At 36.5% G+C, this 16,787-nt stretch overlaps 2 protein-coding genes across 16 annotated transcripts in view; one reads left to right on the top strand and one right to left on the bottom strand.

Moving 5' to 3' along the window:
• Positions 1 to 16,787, top strand: part of LOC311305800 (uncharacterized protein) — a 1,224,369-nt gene that overhangs the window by 1,082,770 nt on the left and 124,812 nt on the right. The window lies entirely within an intron of this gene.
• The window catches only part of LOC311305806 (NACHT, LRR and PYD domains-containing protein 12-like), a 130,991-nt gene that overhangs the window by 90,948 nt on the left and 23,256 nt on the right, over positions 1 to 16,787 (bottom strand). For 13 of the 15 annotated variants that reach the window (XM_084433700.1, XM_084433704.1, XM_084433694.1 and 10 more), the window contains 3 exons: positions 13,349 to 13,519; positions 7,016 to 7,189; positions 6,149 to 6,319 (listed from right to left, as the gene is read on the bottom strand). In XM_084433700.1, the coding sequence (XP_084289826.1) occupies positions 6,149 to 6,319; positions 7,016 to 7,189; positions 13,349 to 13,519 (516 nt within the window). The remainder of the gene's footprint in view (positions 1 to 6,148; positions 6,320 to 7,015; positions 7,190 to 13,348; positions 13,520 to 16,787) is intronic. The other 2 variants (XM_084433703.1, XM_084433698.1) reach the window with 1 other exon arrangement.

Below are 16,787 nucleotides of genomic sequence, written 5' to 3' on the forward strand. Positions count from 1 at the left end.
AAAGTGTAAACAAGACACCGTCTCCAAACTAGGCGCTGTCTTGCTCTCTGTCCCTCACACATATTAATCAAAATAAATCAACACGGTGGTAAAAGGTCGGAAGACCAAAGTTTCATGTGTAAATACAGTACACACCATTGCGATACATCCATATGAAGACTTTGTTCAGCAGGTTCGTCATCTTCATTGTCATCTCGCTCCGGCTCTGACTCTGGCTCGAACATGTAAGGCTGGCTGGACAAGTCTTCCGTTGTTGACATTTTGTTAATAACGTGTGAATAAAAAGTTTCTGTGCCGCTATAATCGTATCTCTGCTATCAAACTACAAAAATGGCCGAACGGGGTGGAGTTGAACCTCTGCAAACTGGAGAGGGGGCGGGGTATGAAGTGTCTCAGTTGTATTTAAAGAGACCGCACCAAAACGAGTTGCTCTCAGACGCACATCAGAAAAGGGGTAGAAAGGGGCCCGTGGAGCTATAATAATGAAGAATTCAGACCCAAGCATTGCAGGTCTGCTTTATATAGACTACAAATGTATGATTTATATGTTAAAAGGAACGATTTAAAAGCATGATATGTCTCCTTTAAGCAGAAGACAATCAAACAAGTTTTGTAAAAGGCAGTTCATCTGCTTTAGTGCTGCACCGTGAGGCAGTGTCAGTGTATTTTATGCTAAACAGGCCAATAAGAGACTATTAACTACTATTATTCCTTTTAATTATACTAATGTCTAATTAAAATGTCTACAAATGTATAAAACTGATCAGAGATCAGGTAAAACCCACAAACACTTGTTCAGTCTCAGTGAATCTGCATGATTCATGGGTTCACAGAGATCATCGCCCCCCAGTGGTGAACCATTGACATTTTTAAACGTTTTGAAACAGTTATGACGTAACGAAGCCTCGTTTACTGAAATCATGTGACTTTGGCAGTTTGATACACTCCGAACCACTGATCCAATAAATTATGCTATTGACATTGTGTCTTTGCAGTGCATGTATATTCGCAGATTATTGTTATGATGCCAATTTGTGGCTTAATTTAAATTGAACAGCAATACTGCTGTGGTAAAAGGGATATCAAGCATTTATTTATTATTTATTTTAATGTTACTGAGGAATGAATTAAAGCATAAAGCATACAGTAGGCTACACTCCATAAATATTCCTAAAGAGTGTTGAAAATTGAGAAGCCATAGCTTATGGATCCAGTGAATTACCCACAGCATTTATTCAGGGAATGTTCAACAAACATATTTATTAGCTAACAGGTATGAAAGCAACAATAACAAAAAAAAACAAAAAATAGGCAAATGTGCATGCAGGACAGCTGTATTTGCCAACAGTGGAAGATCTGACCACACAGTCCCACCTTCAACATTCTGAACATTCAATCTAAGGAAGGGAGAACAAACTATAGACTTAAGTTACATGTTTATGAAGAACAGTTACTTGTTTTGTAATGTATATGTATACATTTTTCTTACCCATTGGCCAGTTTGGCCTTAATACCTATGCTGCTCTCCATCTAATGTAGTTATATTAGTAAATAAATGTCACAGTTATATTATCTTTTTAAGAACAATGTAACACACCATCACCCTTCATTGTGAAATTTTCACATCTCCTCTTTATATAATCACGCTCCTTTCTTGAGCAGCGGTCGGGATATTGGTTATCCTGCAAAGTTTTTGATTTGTCTAACTTTAATTGCGTCCATTTGCTGTGGCAGTATATGGCCTAACAACAATGACACTTAATTTATAGACCTTTTAATCTGTTCCTAACGGTTAGCAGACAACAATAATGAAAGCACATGATGTGATGATTCATAACAAGTAAAGAGAATATGTTAATGAGATTCATGGTACCAGTCAAATGAAGAGAACTGGCATAATTTAAATTTATATTACATAAAAAGATTGTGTCATATTTCTTTTGTTAAAGAGGTAAGCAAAAAAGTAAACAATAAAGCATTTCCTCTTGTTTTAGAGAGGGTCATGCTATTCGTGTGAGGTGACAAATGATTAAGAGCTTAGTGATGTAGGCCTATGAGTATATTAGCCATAGAGAATATCAGTATATATTTGTAATAATTCATTATCACTATATCATATGTTTTGCTTATTTCAGTAATACAATTTGTGGTTGCCTCTCAGTGTTTTTCACAGGACTTTAATCACTAAAGACAAAGTGTTCTACATGTCCAATGCAAGACATTAGATACACAACATTCAAGTTCATGCTCCTACTGAGCATAATGTACATGTACACATTTGGCAGACGCTTCTATCCAAAGCGACTTACATTGCATTTCAAGCTACACATTTACATTCTTAGTTCTTGCTTTCCCTGGGAATCAAACCCTTGACCTTGGTGTTGTAAGCGCCAAAACTCTACTGTTTGAGCTACAAGAAAGCTTGACACAATGTACAATTCAATATTACTATATTTGCTATATAGAATTGTTCTGAAAGGAGAAGAGTCAAAATTAGTTTTTATTTTTATTTTTTTTATTTTATAAATCTGTTGAATGTTACAAGTTCATGAGATAATTAACTTCATGACCCTATAAGCATAGCTGCTTTATGTCCAGGGAAAAGGATACAGGTGTCAGAGCTGGTTGTACAGAAAAGAGATCTTAATATAATCAGCAGAGTAAAATAAGCTGATAAAAATCTAAAATAGATCCATTATAAAATTAGGCTATATGCAGATCAATAAATGCAACTGGAAAAAAATGTAAATGACTTTGCAATTTATCCTTCTTTTAGGTAGTCTAGCTACTTTCATTTAATCTACATCTGTTGTTATTTGTGATTAGAACTCATGACAACACACTACAGAAAATATAATACACTAATGTTGAGAAGAGTCTTCTGAAGTGCGCTGACAAGTCTGTTCATCCAATGAAACCGAATGCCCCATGTTAACATAGGCGTGGTTTCTGAGCTTGACACTAAAGTATGTTAAACTTCTTTGAAATTGCGTCAAATACGCAGGAATATACACTTCAAAAACAAATCGCTTTATTATGCATACCAGTGTGTATACAACTGGTGAAACATACGTTTTTAATCATGGATCTGTGAAAAATGGCTGCGGCGAATCTGTAGCCGTCTAACATCTGCTGGAAATCCAGGTAAAACTGGAAAAAAAATCTGCGTGCACGCGCGTTCCCCCAGTTAACATGATCCCCAGTTGATCCGTAACACCGGCACACTGAAGCATTTTTTTTTTTTTATAGTTCAAAGTTACTATCAGATTTAATGTTATTACCTTGACAAACTATACATCATTAAAAAGATATATGACTCAAGTTTCAGTATTTGATCACTATTGTATTCTGAGAAACTTATAGTGACAGTTATTCTTAATTTGTGTCAGGAGTTATGAAATGAAAAAATGAGTCGATACCTTTAATATGAATTATGAGCGTCAGCCCATACAGAAAAAAACTCCTGTGCTGTCGTCATGACAACTCTTGACAAAACAACGTCCCTCAGGGCTTTAGCTCAAAAATGTGCAGATTTGGAGAAATATTGATAGATTCTCATAGACTTACATCATATTTCTATAGACAGGAATAATATTTATTGAATTTATACCCAAATGCGTCAATGTAATCATTATGAGCGCTGGATACTCTGATGTACTGTGTTTTCAATCCACACCAGCAGCCTGAGGGCGCCCTATGCACATTTAAGCTGCACCCGAAATCAAATACTTCCCTACTATATAGTATGCGAAAAACAGTACGCGAGCAGAGTGGTATGTCCGAAATCATAGAATTCGAAAAACAGTAGGCGAAAAGTATCCGGATGACCTACTACTTCCGGTTAACCACGCTTAACCACTCCCCTCAAACAGTTAGTCTGCTATGAGCGAGAGATGGAGAGGAGGAGCGCTAGCGTAAAACCCTGCCCTCTGTTCAATATGCCTTTTCACTGGGAAATACGTCACAACACTGGAGAAAAGTCGTTTGCAACTTCCGGTTCACGCAGACTTTAACTTTTTTGACCACCCGCCACAGTGACTTTTTACCAGACAGTTTTTTTTGGGCCTCATAAAAGGTGAAAAAAAAGGAATTGCACAAACATTTGTTCTTTAACTTGTAAGAATACACATTTAAGTGTTGTCAAGTTATTAACGAGATCCATACAAGTAATAATAACTCTTAGAATACAGATATAGTATTACAATAGACCTAGTGCAGCTCGTATTAAAAACAAATCACACGCGGCTGTGTTGATGGCTGGGCAGCTGTTAGTTACAGCGTTCAGGAACCGTTAAGTAGAACTAAATTAATATTGTTATTACCATATACATAGGTTAAATTGGGCCGGAGGCCGGAGGCGCACCAGAGCGCAGCCGCATTAAACTTTCGTTTACAAAGAGATGAAACTCACTGAGTGGTCAGGGGTGTTCACTGATATGCTCATACAAAAATCGCTGCAAAATATGCTTTCCAACAGGTGTTTTACCATTCTTTGTAAAACTGTGGATCTATTTTTCCAAACGTCTCACACCCGTACATTCTTCCGTTGAGAGCTTGAATAATAGACACTCCAGCCCAGTTGGTGGCGATAATGCACCTTTGCCAATTGCAAGCAAACCACTGGCATTTCATTGAATACACAGAAGAATTAGAAGAAGAAGCGGCGGAGTAATACCGTACCTCACACAGCTCTTTCAATACAAGTCAATGGAGTTGGACAAAAACTATGATAAAACCTGTTGGAAAGCATATTTTGCAGCGATTTTTGTATGAGCATATCAGTGAACACCCCTGACAACTCGGTGAGTTTCATCTCTTTGTAAACGAAAGTTTAATGCGTTTTAGGAAGGATTGTTCCAGTGCCCATAGGCTGCCATTCTGTAGGTGGGGAGGAAAGCAAAAGAAACCTAAAATTCTCGGGACAGCAGCATGTGTCAACATTTTAATCTTAACCGTTCTATTTCATCAGAAACGATCCGTAAACAGGGCTTTAAGTGTAAAATACCGAACTTGTCCTTTAAAATATAGAACTAGAATTTTCTTCTAGTTTGATCATTTTTATCAAGCTTGTATATTTAGGTTCAGTTATTTCACTTTAATGGCAATGAAAAGGACCTTTGTCAATAAAGTGAAATTACTGAACCTAAATATACAAGCTTGATAAAAATGCTAATTTAAGAAGATTTTTTTTTCTTTTACATCTGAAGTGTTCATGTATACACATGTATATGAATGTGTGTGTGTATATGTGTGTTTTGTATCTGATCTCAGTGTGTTACCCTACATGTATATATATATATATATATATATATATATATATATATATATATATATATATATATATACATATATATATATACATACACACACACACACACACACACTGTTTGTGATATTGCCATCCATGAATGAATCAACAGAGATACACACACATACTATTGATTCATTCATGTTTATTCATTGATGGTAATATCACAAGCAAATAAATTACTTTTTCCTTACCAAAAATCAACACCTGTCATTGTTCACAGGTTTATGTGTGTGTGTTTTTTTTTTTTTTTTTTTTTTTTTTTCTGAGGTAAAATGTATTGGCTAAATGATATTTAACTTATTTGAGAAATTACACCAAAGCTCTCGACAAAGGCGTGATCTGCGAGCAGCTGACCGACGACTCCTCTGAATTGTGAGCACGAACGACGTAAAAACGCAGACGAAAGCGGAAAGAATTAAAAACATTGCTCTAAGTTGGTGCAGTCAGTGGAATGGGCTCTTTAAATTTTCGCGCTGATGTGACCGCGCATGTTACGTGACAATACCAACCGTAATACCAGTACGTCCGGACTCCATTCATACTACCCGTATTCATACTATATAGAGCGTACTTTTTTAACGGTCGCGAAGTACGTTCTAATTTAAATGTAGTACCTACTCCCATAGTACGCGATTTCGGACGCAGTTTTAGTCCATATATGGAACACATGAAAAAGTGTCATAATCATGTGACATTCTGGGGATTTTTCAAAAGGGGGGTTGCAGCTTAATAGTTTAATTGACTGTTTAATTTTATTACTTTAAATTGTTCTGGCTCTGTGTGACTGAGGGAAAAAATGCTTAAAAGTAATATAATAAATAAATGAGCAATACTCACGTCAGTGTGTTGAGTTGACAGTGTTTATCCTGCAGTAGAGCAGCGATCTGATTCACTCGTGTGTCTCCTAGTTCATGTCCACTCAGATTCAGCTCTCTCTGGAGTAACGGGTTTATACCCACAACTCTATTCACATACTGACAGGCTTCCTCAGCAGCAGGACTCACAAACCTGCAGAAGAGGCAATTCAGGTATCAACTAAATGTCCACTGCATTACAAAAAATGATTGATACGATAAAAAACGTAATTATTGTTTTAAAGACATGCTTAAGTTAGTTATTTAGATGTCAAATTTTTCTTTAAACATTTAAATACACAAATAAATATATATTTAAAAGAAACTAGAGCAACACTCAGTCCTAAAGCAAACATAAGCATAAGAACAGAAAGGTCTCACAGAGCAGAAGGGCAAAGGCTCACTAGATCATGATTTTAAGTATGAATACAGAGTGTGAAATTAAGATCTTTCTGTCTTTAAAGCAGGAGGAGTGAGAAACGTCAGCACAGAGAACACTGGCTTGTGAAACTGCATGTTTGTGAACATCTGGAGACTCATAGACCTGGTGTAGAGAGATGCAGTGAATCTGGGCTTGATGGAAAACTATTATTGTTAATTATCAAGGTATACTCCTGAATGTCAGCACACATATACTGACCCATAATATCTATTTGACCTGTAGCTCGTATCACAACTAAACTGTGTTGACGGTTATCATCATCATGACAGAACCTGCAGCATCTGATCTGATCTTGATCATTTTGATGCAACAAATTGTACAGCTTATTATATAACTAAAATAATATATTAGTTATGAATATTTAGCCTGCATTTAGCTAATTTAGTTAATTATTTGATCATGTCTCACCTCAGTGTCTTCAGTTGACAGTCTGGATCCTGCAGTAAATCATTGAGCTCCTTCACTCCTGATTGTCCAGGATCATTTCCTGTGAGATCCAGCTCTATCAGGTGTGAAGGGTTTGATCTCAGAGCTGAAGCCAGAGCTTTATAACCTTCTTCTGTCACACTGCAGTTAGAGAGTCTAGAACAGAGAGGAAAACATTCAGCTGATTAATCAGTTAAACCTGAACAATATAAATCCTTAAACTGAATTTAATTTTATTCTTCATACAAATGTATGAAAGTCAGTTGCAAAAACTGACAATTGAATATGGAGGGAAACAAAAGGCTCAGTGAACTTTAATATGTTAGACATCAACATCCCTTTCAAGATTGCAATTAACTAAAACTGTACAACTCTAAAAGTCTATGATCTGAAAATGGTCAGAAAATTTGAAAATTAAAGTTTGGGAATGGCCCAATAAAGTCCAGACTTCAATTCCATTAACCCTCTGGAGTCTGAGCTGTTTTCTGGGCCCTGGAGGTGTTCTGACATGCTCTGACATTTGTGCTTTTTTCAGTTATTTATAAACATGTTAATGGCAAAGGTGTAAATTCACTCTATATAGCACAAACAGGGCTACCAAAATATCTGATCAACATGCATGTATATGTTTGAATTTTTAAGAGAATAATGTTTATGCGTGGTTATTGGAAAAAATTAAAATGAAAGTTGCAGAAATAAGGCCACAAAACACATAGTAAATATGTGTCAATAAGACTTTTGACTAATGGATGTGGTCGCCTATAGTTTTTTCTTCAAAATTATGTGAAAATAGTCTTGCTTTATCGTTCACATAAAACCATACATTGATTTAAATTGATGTAAAACAGGTTTTGCTTGGAAAGCCAATATGCGAGGGGGGAGTCAACGAGGAGTGGTTTTCACCTTAGATTACATTGTCCCACCCACTCTGCATAATGACTCTGCATAATGAGCCATTCATTCAGGTGTGAAACTGACTGAGCCACAATGCAAGGACAAAAGATATATTTAGAAGAAGACTTATATTGACCATTTAAGATTTTGCTTACATCTTGTAAATATGTTTTGCTATTTTATTAAAAAGGTTACAATTACAACAATAATTACAATTTTAACAATATTTCAAGTGTACTCTTTCTTTGTAAAAAAAAAAAAAGATTATAGGCCTACATTTTATCTATGTATTCATATTTCAGTCAAATTTTTACTCATCTCAGTCTAGCAATACAGTTTGCTAAAACATCATTCACACACGCGATTTAAATTTAACTTCTGGTAAAAAGGAAGTTGATGATAGGCTTTTGACTCGCGATCTTCGCAGTAGGCTAGTGAACGCACCAGAGAAATGCACATTTATTAGGCTACATAGTTTTTTTGTTTTGGATGGTTTTGTTTAGAACCAGCTTTCTGTAAATATATTTCAATTTTTTTTAGACATGTGAGGCGAGTAGGCTACGGGTTCATGATGATCTCCAGTTCAGACCTTATGTTGTGATTGCTAGCATATTTAAAATCCAGGAAATTTGTTAATGAAAAAATTATTAAAATTAAGATACAATTGATACAAAACGAAATTCGTTTTAAAGAAAGGATTTGTACTTTCTGTTTTGAGGTCTCTGTGAATGTTTGAAAGTCTTTTAGTGCTTTCAGAGCGCTCGCGTCCATAATGGAGAACTGTCACGTAATATTGTTTTTTTCCTCATAAATGTGAACACGAAAAATAAAAGACAAAAGACTTTTAAGTAAAACTTACTCCGAAATTGTGTCCTCGGCGGAATTTGCTCTTCAAAATGCTGCCGTTCGTCGTCTGTTATAATCTTCCTCTGAGGAAACAACCCGGTATCGTGCATTCTTCCTCGCTGTCCAGAATCATCTGAAGGACGTCTTTATTACCGGAGAAGCGTGCCATACTCAAAACGCGATGAACTATCAGTAAGTCTGATAGAAACTGTGTTTTTATGGCATTGATCGGGGGGCGTATGCGATGATCACCTAAAATATTTACATGTGAATCGCGCCGGGGGCGGGGCGGACGCAGCTGATTATAAAGATAATGAGGCAGAAGGAAAAACGGTACCTCTCCTTGCTTTCAAACGGATTACATGAGTTTAAAACATTTGTTTCATTCAAAAGAAGAGATTTCAAGCTTCATAAAGACATATCTCACGTGCCTGTGTGAGAAGTATTCGCTGAGTTATGATTCATTTTCGGACGCGTTTCAGAATGGACTACACGGAGAGAGAGAAGGCAGAACTCGCTTCGTGTTTATTTTTCTTTATTTGGCGAAAAGCACAACACTTTGTTTTTATTGTGAGTATACACAAAAATAATACACATTTAACAGAATCGATTGATGTATGAAACTCCTAGGGAAAATCAAAGTCAACAGAGTATTCATGAGTTTCTTTTACACTGATAAAAAAAGCGAGCTGGTATCGCCGGCGATACCGCCGACCTCAGGGGGTTAAAATGCTGTGGAAGGACTTGAAACACAGCTCATGTTGGAAAGCCTACAAATGTCACTGAGCTGAAGCAGCTTTGCAAGGATGAGTGAGACCAGGGGCGCAACTACCCAGTGTCAGAGGGGTATGAAGCAACAAATTTGGCGAACAATTTAACAATTCTTTGAGTGGTGGAGTTGAAACGGGTTACATGCTTATTTCACAGATAAGAATAAAATGTTAATTTGATTCAATGGTTATTTAAAGTTTTACTTGGCTTTTTCAGCCAAACTTTAGAGCGCTAATGTCTGTTAACATGAACATTTGAAAGTCTCCAAGCACAGACATCACACTTTAAATTAGAGCTGCACGATATTGGGAAAAAATTACATTGCAATATTTTTTTCCCAACTATATATATACTGTGATATTGCGAGCCATCAATCCAGGCTATAAGACTGCTTTAAAACTTCCACAGAGACCTCAAACAGAAAGCACAAAGCCTTTCTTTAAAGCGAATTTCGTTTTGTATTAATTGTATCTTAATTTTAATCAGTGTTTCATTATCCAATTTTCTAGATTTAATAAATAAAAAGTAAATATAGCAGACAATAGATAATCACGACACGGAGGCGCCAGCGCCTGAACTGGAGCTTAAGCTATCATCCATGAACCGAAACTCAACATAAAACTATGTAATCCATATGAAATGTGCATTTCTCTCCGGGGCGTTCACTACTGCGAAGATCGCGAGTCAATATCGTCAACTTCATCTTTGCAGCCGTCACAGAAAACACTTGTTTATTAATAGACAATTAAAATTTCTCATTGCAATATTTTACATACTCATAATAATTACTTTTGCTGGTTCTTTGTGACAGCTTTTAGGAGCCGTTTACATGAACGCGTCACTGCATCAGCACCGAAAACATAGAAAGAGAGAGAGAGGGAGAGAGGGAGAGAGAGAGAGAGAGAGAGAGGGAGAGAGAGAGAGAGAGAGAGAGAGAGAGAGAGAGAGAGAGAGAGAGAGAGAGAGGGAGAGAGAGGGAGGGAGAGAGAGCCCTTCACATCGCATGTTCCAGTGATGTGACTATCGCTCATGCGCACATCGCAATGTTGATGTTAAAACAGAATATCGTTCAGCCCTACTTTAAATCCTACCTGTTGCCTTTCACCATCCACTTATTTGGCTGCTTTTGGTATCCCTTGACATGCCATCTCACTTTCCCTCTTTCTTTTTCTATCTTTAGCCCCGACAGTTTTTTTGCTTTATCCATCTTTTTCAACGACAATTCACTACTCGTACCTGCTCGCTCAGTGCTCACGGCGCCCCTCGCAATATTACGCTCGTGATATCTTCAATGTCAAAATTCTATGATGGAATTTTATGAGGGCGCCTACTCTAGCCTGTTAGTCCTCTAAAATGTTATATAACATTGAGGAAATGCAGAAATGATTTAGAAATGCACAGCAGCAGCTACATATAGAAAATACCAAAAAAAGAATTGTAATAATTTATTTATTTTACCATCGCATGGTGCTGTGCCCCTATGCGCCGCATATAGTGCATACCCACTTTTTAAGCCACTGAGTGAGACAAACGGACCAAAATACCTTAATAGTGGTGTAAAACACTACAGGAAGTGTTTAGTCGAGACTAGCTGCAAAGCTGAAAGCAGAATCAAAGATACACAGCTCCCTCAAAAGCACTAAAATACATTAATCCTGTTATATACAATCTTAAGATAAGTGATTTCTACTAGATCTCACCCTCCTTTCTGTGGCAGATTTACCAGCTCTAACAGAATCATCTGAATTCTGACTCAACACTAGGTATGCAAACAACGATTAAATCACTAAATTATAAATTACTATAAACAAAAACAGCACAATTTAAGTCTTAACTTATAAGAAGTAGAATATACATATATGGAAAATACATTATCAATTAAATATTATAATCCCCTGCAATTATTTGCATTACAGTGCAGCACCAAATGAATGCAGCACAAAATGAACGCTTAATGTCACTTCAGTATTACTCACTGAAAAAAACACAACAACAGTAAAATGGCACAATGACAACCATTTTGTTATTGTTTGTTATTTTGAACAATAAAAATGTTATCAACAAAACAAATAGGACAGATGGCATAGTATACCCCCATTGTAACACTGATAAATGAAGGTCTTAGTGTTTTCCCCTAAATTTAAAACAAATGCTTAGTTTGTGGTTCATTAGTATTAATGAAAATACATCAATAATAAAATAGTACAATGATAAATTCACTTATATTAAACATTGGACTTTTATTAACAAAATTGATAAGAAGGATGATATGCTATACCCACGTTGTAACAAATAAATAAAAGATCTTTGGATTGCTTAGTTTGTGGCTCATTATTATTTTGAATGAAAAACACAACTACAATAGAACAAAGACAAACTTACTTATATTAAAGGTACAATATGCAAGAATTTTTTGGCCGCTAGAGGGCGCTACATTCCAAACAACAACAGCGGCATAGCTTGATGACGATGTGAAGGAGCGTGGAATGATGGGAACTGTCGTTTTCAACTCCACCGTGGATGTAAATCAGTCAGACGGGAATCGAAAAATCATGTTCATGGATGAGGCCAAGTTATATTTTTATAATGACATGCTTTTTGTGGCGAGGGGGACGTGGTTCAGCGCGGTCTGTAATGGGAGAGAGAAGAGACGAGCGGGACGCAAGTAGGTCAAGTGCAAATGACGAACACCTGTGTCTTATTGCTGTGATCCGCGTGGAGAGACCGCTTATGAACCGCGCGCTGGAACGAGAGAGAGACTGAAGAGAAAATTGGACGCAGAGAAAGAAAACCGGTGGATCCGAGCTCTCGTTTTTGAACTGTTTTGTGCCGTCGCGGTTGACACGGTGAATGCGCGTTGTGCAGGACTTTTGTTTGTTTTGCTTTATTTTAATAAAGTACGAGTCCCAGTCACGCCGATCCCTGTCTTCTTTCTTCCTGACTCTTGAACCTCATCATACTTTTATTTCATTAAAATGAATTAACCGCAAGAAAGGTATGGTTTAATACTAACTTGGTTATCATAGATGTTACTGTAACGTTATGTCGAATTCATTGTTGTGATAACGCGGCGCAGTTTTACGTGTTCTAAACAATTGTTGTAAAAGTACATTCGAACATACCCACATCATTTGCCAAAATACTGATTAATCTTTATGTATAACACATGCTATATTTATTTACATGGCCATAAACACCAGACGTGATAAACAATGTCAATGAACTAAACACAAATCTAAAGCAATAATACTTCCCTTACATAAACATAACTATTACCGAATGCTACATTTGGAAAATATAAAATTAAGCATACTTTGTCGACAGAACCAGCTGCAATCAGTAAAGAATAATTGTGTTCCATAACGACTGCAAGAAACAAGCTAACGTGTGTTGCTTGATAGACGCTACAACCAAAGAGTATAGAAGTAACTTCTATACTCTTTGCTACAACTACAACTTCCGCATTTGTCCAGGACTCCACGCAGTACGAGCGGAAACCGAGGGTAACGCGGATATGACGCAATTGACTGGCGACTCCCAGCTCCCCCCTGCTCTAACGCCCCGTTTCCTTGGTTAAAATCGCAATTTTCTCACGATTTAAAAATAGTTGGAAACATTTGGGATATTGTAAGTAATCAACTTAACAAAATATATAACACTGGCCTTGAGATTATGGGATATTTTAATGCAAAATTCTTACATATTGTACCTTTAAACAAAGAAATGCAACTTTTATTTATAACTTTTAAACTCATCAGTCATTGCACCTAACTTTAGTCATGTGACTCCTGTGGATCAACTTACCTCAGTATCTCCAATTTACACTTTATATTCTTCAGTCCAGTGCAGAACAGCTTCACTCCTGAATCCTGCAGATTATTATTGTTCATGTTCAGCTCTTTCAGATTGGTATCTGATCCAAGAACTGCAGCCAGAGCTGAACAGCTTTTTTCTGTTAAGTTACAATCATTTAACCTACAATAAATCACAACACAGAATTAGATGGCACACATACAGTACATTTTCTATAAACAAATATTAAATACATTTTTCATTATTTATTTTTACATAAACAGCATACAATGCATTCAAACAGCATTCATCTACAAAAAATACTATTTCCAGTACATTAGCATTTTTTATTCAGTGACAAATTTCCTAGATAAAATTAAGCATGTTTGAAAAATTCACGTATATTCACATAAAATGTTAAAGCAGCGGAACGGGACACTGCAGTTCACAAAAGTTCACAATTTGCATGTGTTTTAATGCCTTGTCGGTTAAACATTTAATTAGCTGATGCGCTGTTCTAACGTGTGCGTTTCTCAGCACGTACATGTGAAGCTCACATGCACTAAAAGCCTGTCTACCAGCGCCTGGATACTGGACTAAGTTATCTTTCGAGTCTTATTGTGCTTATACTGTTAAATACACACAAGGTTTACATAAACAAAGTCAGTTATGTCTAAAGTGAAAGCAAACTTGAGAAAATTGAGAGAAAATCTGCTTGTCAAATGCGTGTATATTAGACGCGTCGCGCGCAACTCTTAAAGAGACAGTAGTAATAGTAAACACGCTGCCACTTGTCCTTAAAGGGATAGTTCACCCAAAAATAAAAATGATCTCATCATTTACGCACTCTAATGTTTTTCCAAACCTGTATTAATTTCCTTCTAATATTTTTCTAATATTAATATTTTGAATAATGTGGCTATCCAAACAGTAGCTGGTCCCCATTGACTTCCATAGGAGAAAAATATACTATGGAAGTCACTGGGGTACATCAACTGCTGGGTTACCCACATTCTTCCAAATAACTTTTATTTTCAACAGAAGAAAGAAACTTATTCGAGTTTAAAACAACTTGAGAGAGTAAATTATGATAATTTGAATTTTTAGGAGAACTATCCCTTTAATGTTAATAAAACAACACAATGCAAAGAGAAAATCACTCACTGCCCTTGACTGATAACTTTAATAGTAGCTTTAATAAGTATCAATGTATAATTTATACAGTGAAGTCCGTTTTGTTTTATTTTCATATTTGTTCATTTAATTACTTTCTTCAATGCTACTGTTAAATACACCTACTGTAGCTGAAAATATAAAGCACTGTTTAGCCTATTTAATTTGTATATTAAGTTGTGTATGTGTAATGTGTATCTTTGATCTTAATATTTAATAACAAAGAAAATAATGACAAATATTTTTATATTTTGTTACTGTTGGAGAATTTTCCTTTGATCCATGTCTAAGTATGATGTAATGAAACAAAACAAAAAATGATGACAAGCATGAAAAAATAGGCCTGAAGAAGGATGAGAGAATGGAAAATAACCAGTATGCATCAGCAATATGAAGTGTCAAAACAAAGTATGAAACAGAGCACCATTGTGTGAGGTTTGACCAATAGAGAAGACATGTCTAACTGTGCCAAGGTCACCAGGCGTGACAGAGGGGAAGAAATAGATTTGAGAGTATCCATTGGGCACCTAGCGATAAGAAAAAGTATAAGACATGAACACTGGCCAATGTAACCTTAGATGTCCGGACGGCCGGCCGGCTTCTCACTTTGTTGCTTGTCAATAAAGTTAATTCTTCTGACCTGGAACCTCGACTCTGAGAAACTTCTTTGAGACCTGAACCAAAAAGAACTATGAATTTGCCACAACATAATTGGCGAGCCGAGCCAGGAGGGACAAGGGGTCGAGGAGTGACCACAGTGGGCTTGCTGGCAGAGGCCTCACAAAACAAAGGCGCGCCATAAATATAAGGTAAGCAAATTTTGCTTATATTTGTTTTGTGCTGCCCCTGGTAAGCTAACGCCCGGTTGGTGACTGCCTTAAACAAAAGACTCCACCAAAAAGAACCTAAAAAGTGATAAAAGATAAGGAGGTAAAAGGAGGGTAGGTTCCAGGTTTTGAGAAAAAAGTGCATGCAGTATCTGTTTGTCTGTCCATACGCAGAAGTGCGTATTCCATTCGCATGAAGGTGCATTGTACATGTGTGCGTCACAGTATTTTATGCGAAAAGTGCGTTTGCAAGATTATATGTTGTATTGTCCCTAAACGCAGGAAAGGTGCGTTATAACGTGAGAGGCACGTTATTTGTACACGGAGGCGTGTACCCACGCGAGAGGCGCGTGGCCCCAACGCAGTAGACGCGTTGCACGTGAGAGGCACGTGATTTGTTATATGTTGTGTGTGCGTGCAACGCCCTACGTGAAAAGTGCGTTTGAAATGATGAGCACGTAATCCGTTTGTCCTGTTTGATGTTAGTCGTGCAACGCCCTACGTGAAAAGTGCGTTTGAAATGATGAGCACGTAATCTGTTAGTCTGATCTGTTTTTTGTTAAAGTGATTTTTCATCTTAAATAGAAGGAGAGAAATCTGTAGTCTTGTTTGTCTAAAGTGATTTTTCATCTTAAATAGAAGGAGAGAAATCTGTAGAATTGTCTTTTAAGTGATTTTTCACCTTGAGTAGAAGGAGAAAGATCTGTAGTCTGATCTGTTTTTTGTTTGTGTAAGTGATTTTTCATCTTAAATAGAAGGAGAGAAATCTGTAGTCTTGTTTGTCTAAAGTGATTTTTCATCTTAAATAGAAGGAGAAAAATCTGTAGTCTTGTTTGTCTAAGTGATTTTTCGTCTTGGAAATAAGGGGAAGGGTCATTTCAGGAGAAAATTAGCAAAAGTGATAATAATAATAAAATACAGTTTACTTATAATGTATTTTTCCAAAAATCCAAAAGTGATAGAAATTAAAAGTTAGAAATTATACAGCTGTATTTGAGTAAAAATTCATGGAAGGGACAGAGACGCAGAGATAAAGTGTTTTTTGGCTGAGCTCTGTGCTTTGCATGAAATTACAGCTGAGCCACTGTCCCGAAATTGTTACAATTGTATACAAGTGACCTTGGCACCGCTCAGTAAGAAAAAAGGGAGGTAGTAACACTGTATATTTTATTTTTGGGGTAAAATTTGACAGATCATTAGAACATGAGTAGAGCAGGGAGTTAGTTAGAGGGGTTTTAATTGTTTCTTTGATTTTTATAAAGGACCCCTTCCTGAGTGTTTTCTTTTTTCTTTCTTTTTACACTTATAATCCTACTGAGAATATTTTTACATATAATCACACTAACAGTCACAAATATGAATATGTGAATGAGAGGGGACGATAAAAGGTTTGAAGCAGGTCATTGCCCGTGGTACGAGGTAATGCAACCAGATATAAAGGGAAAAGATAA

Source organism: Rutilus rutilus, assembly GCF_951802725.1.
Source record: "Rutilus rutilus genome assembly, chromosome: 1".
Taxonomy (NCBI): Eukaryota; Metazoa; Chordata; class Actinopteri; order Cypriniformes; family Leuciscidae; genus Rutilus; species Rutilus rutilus.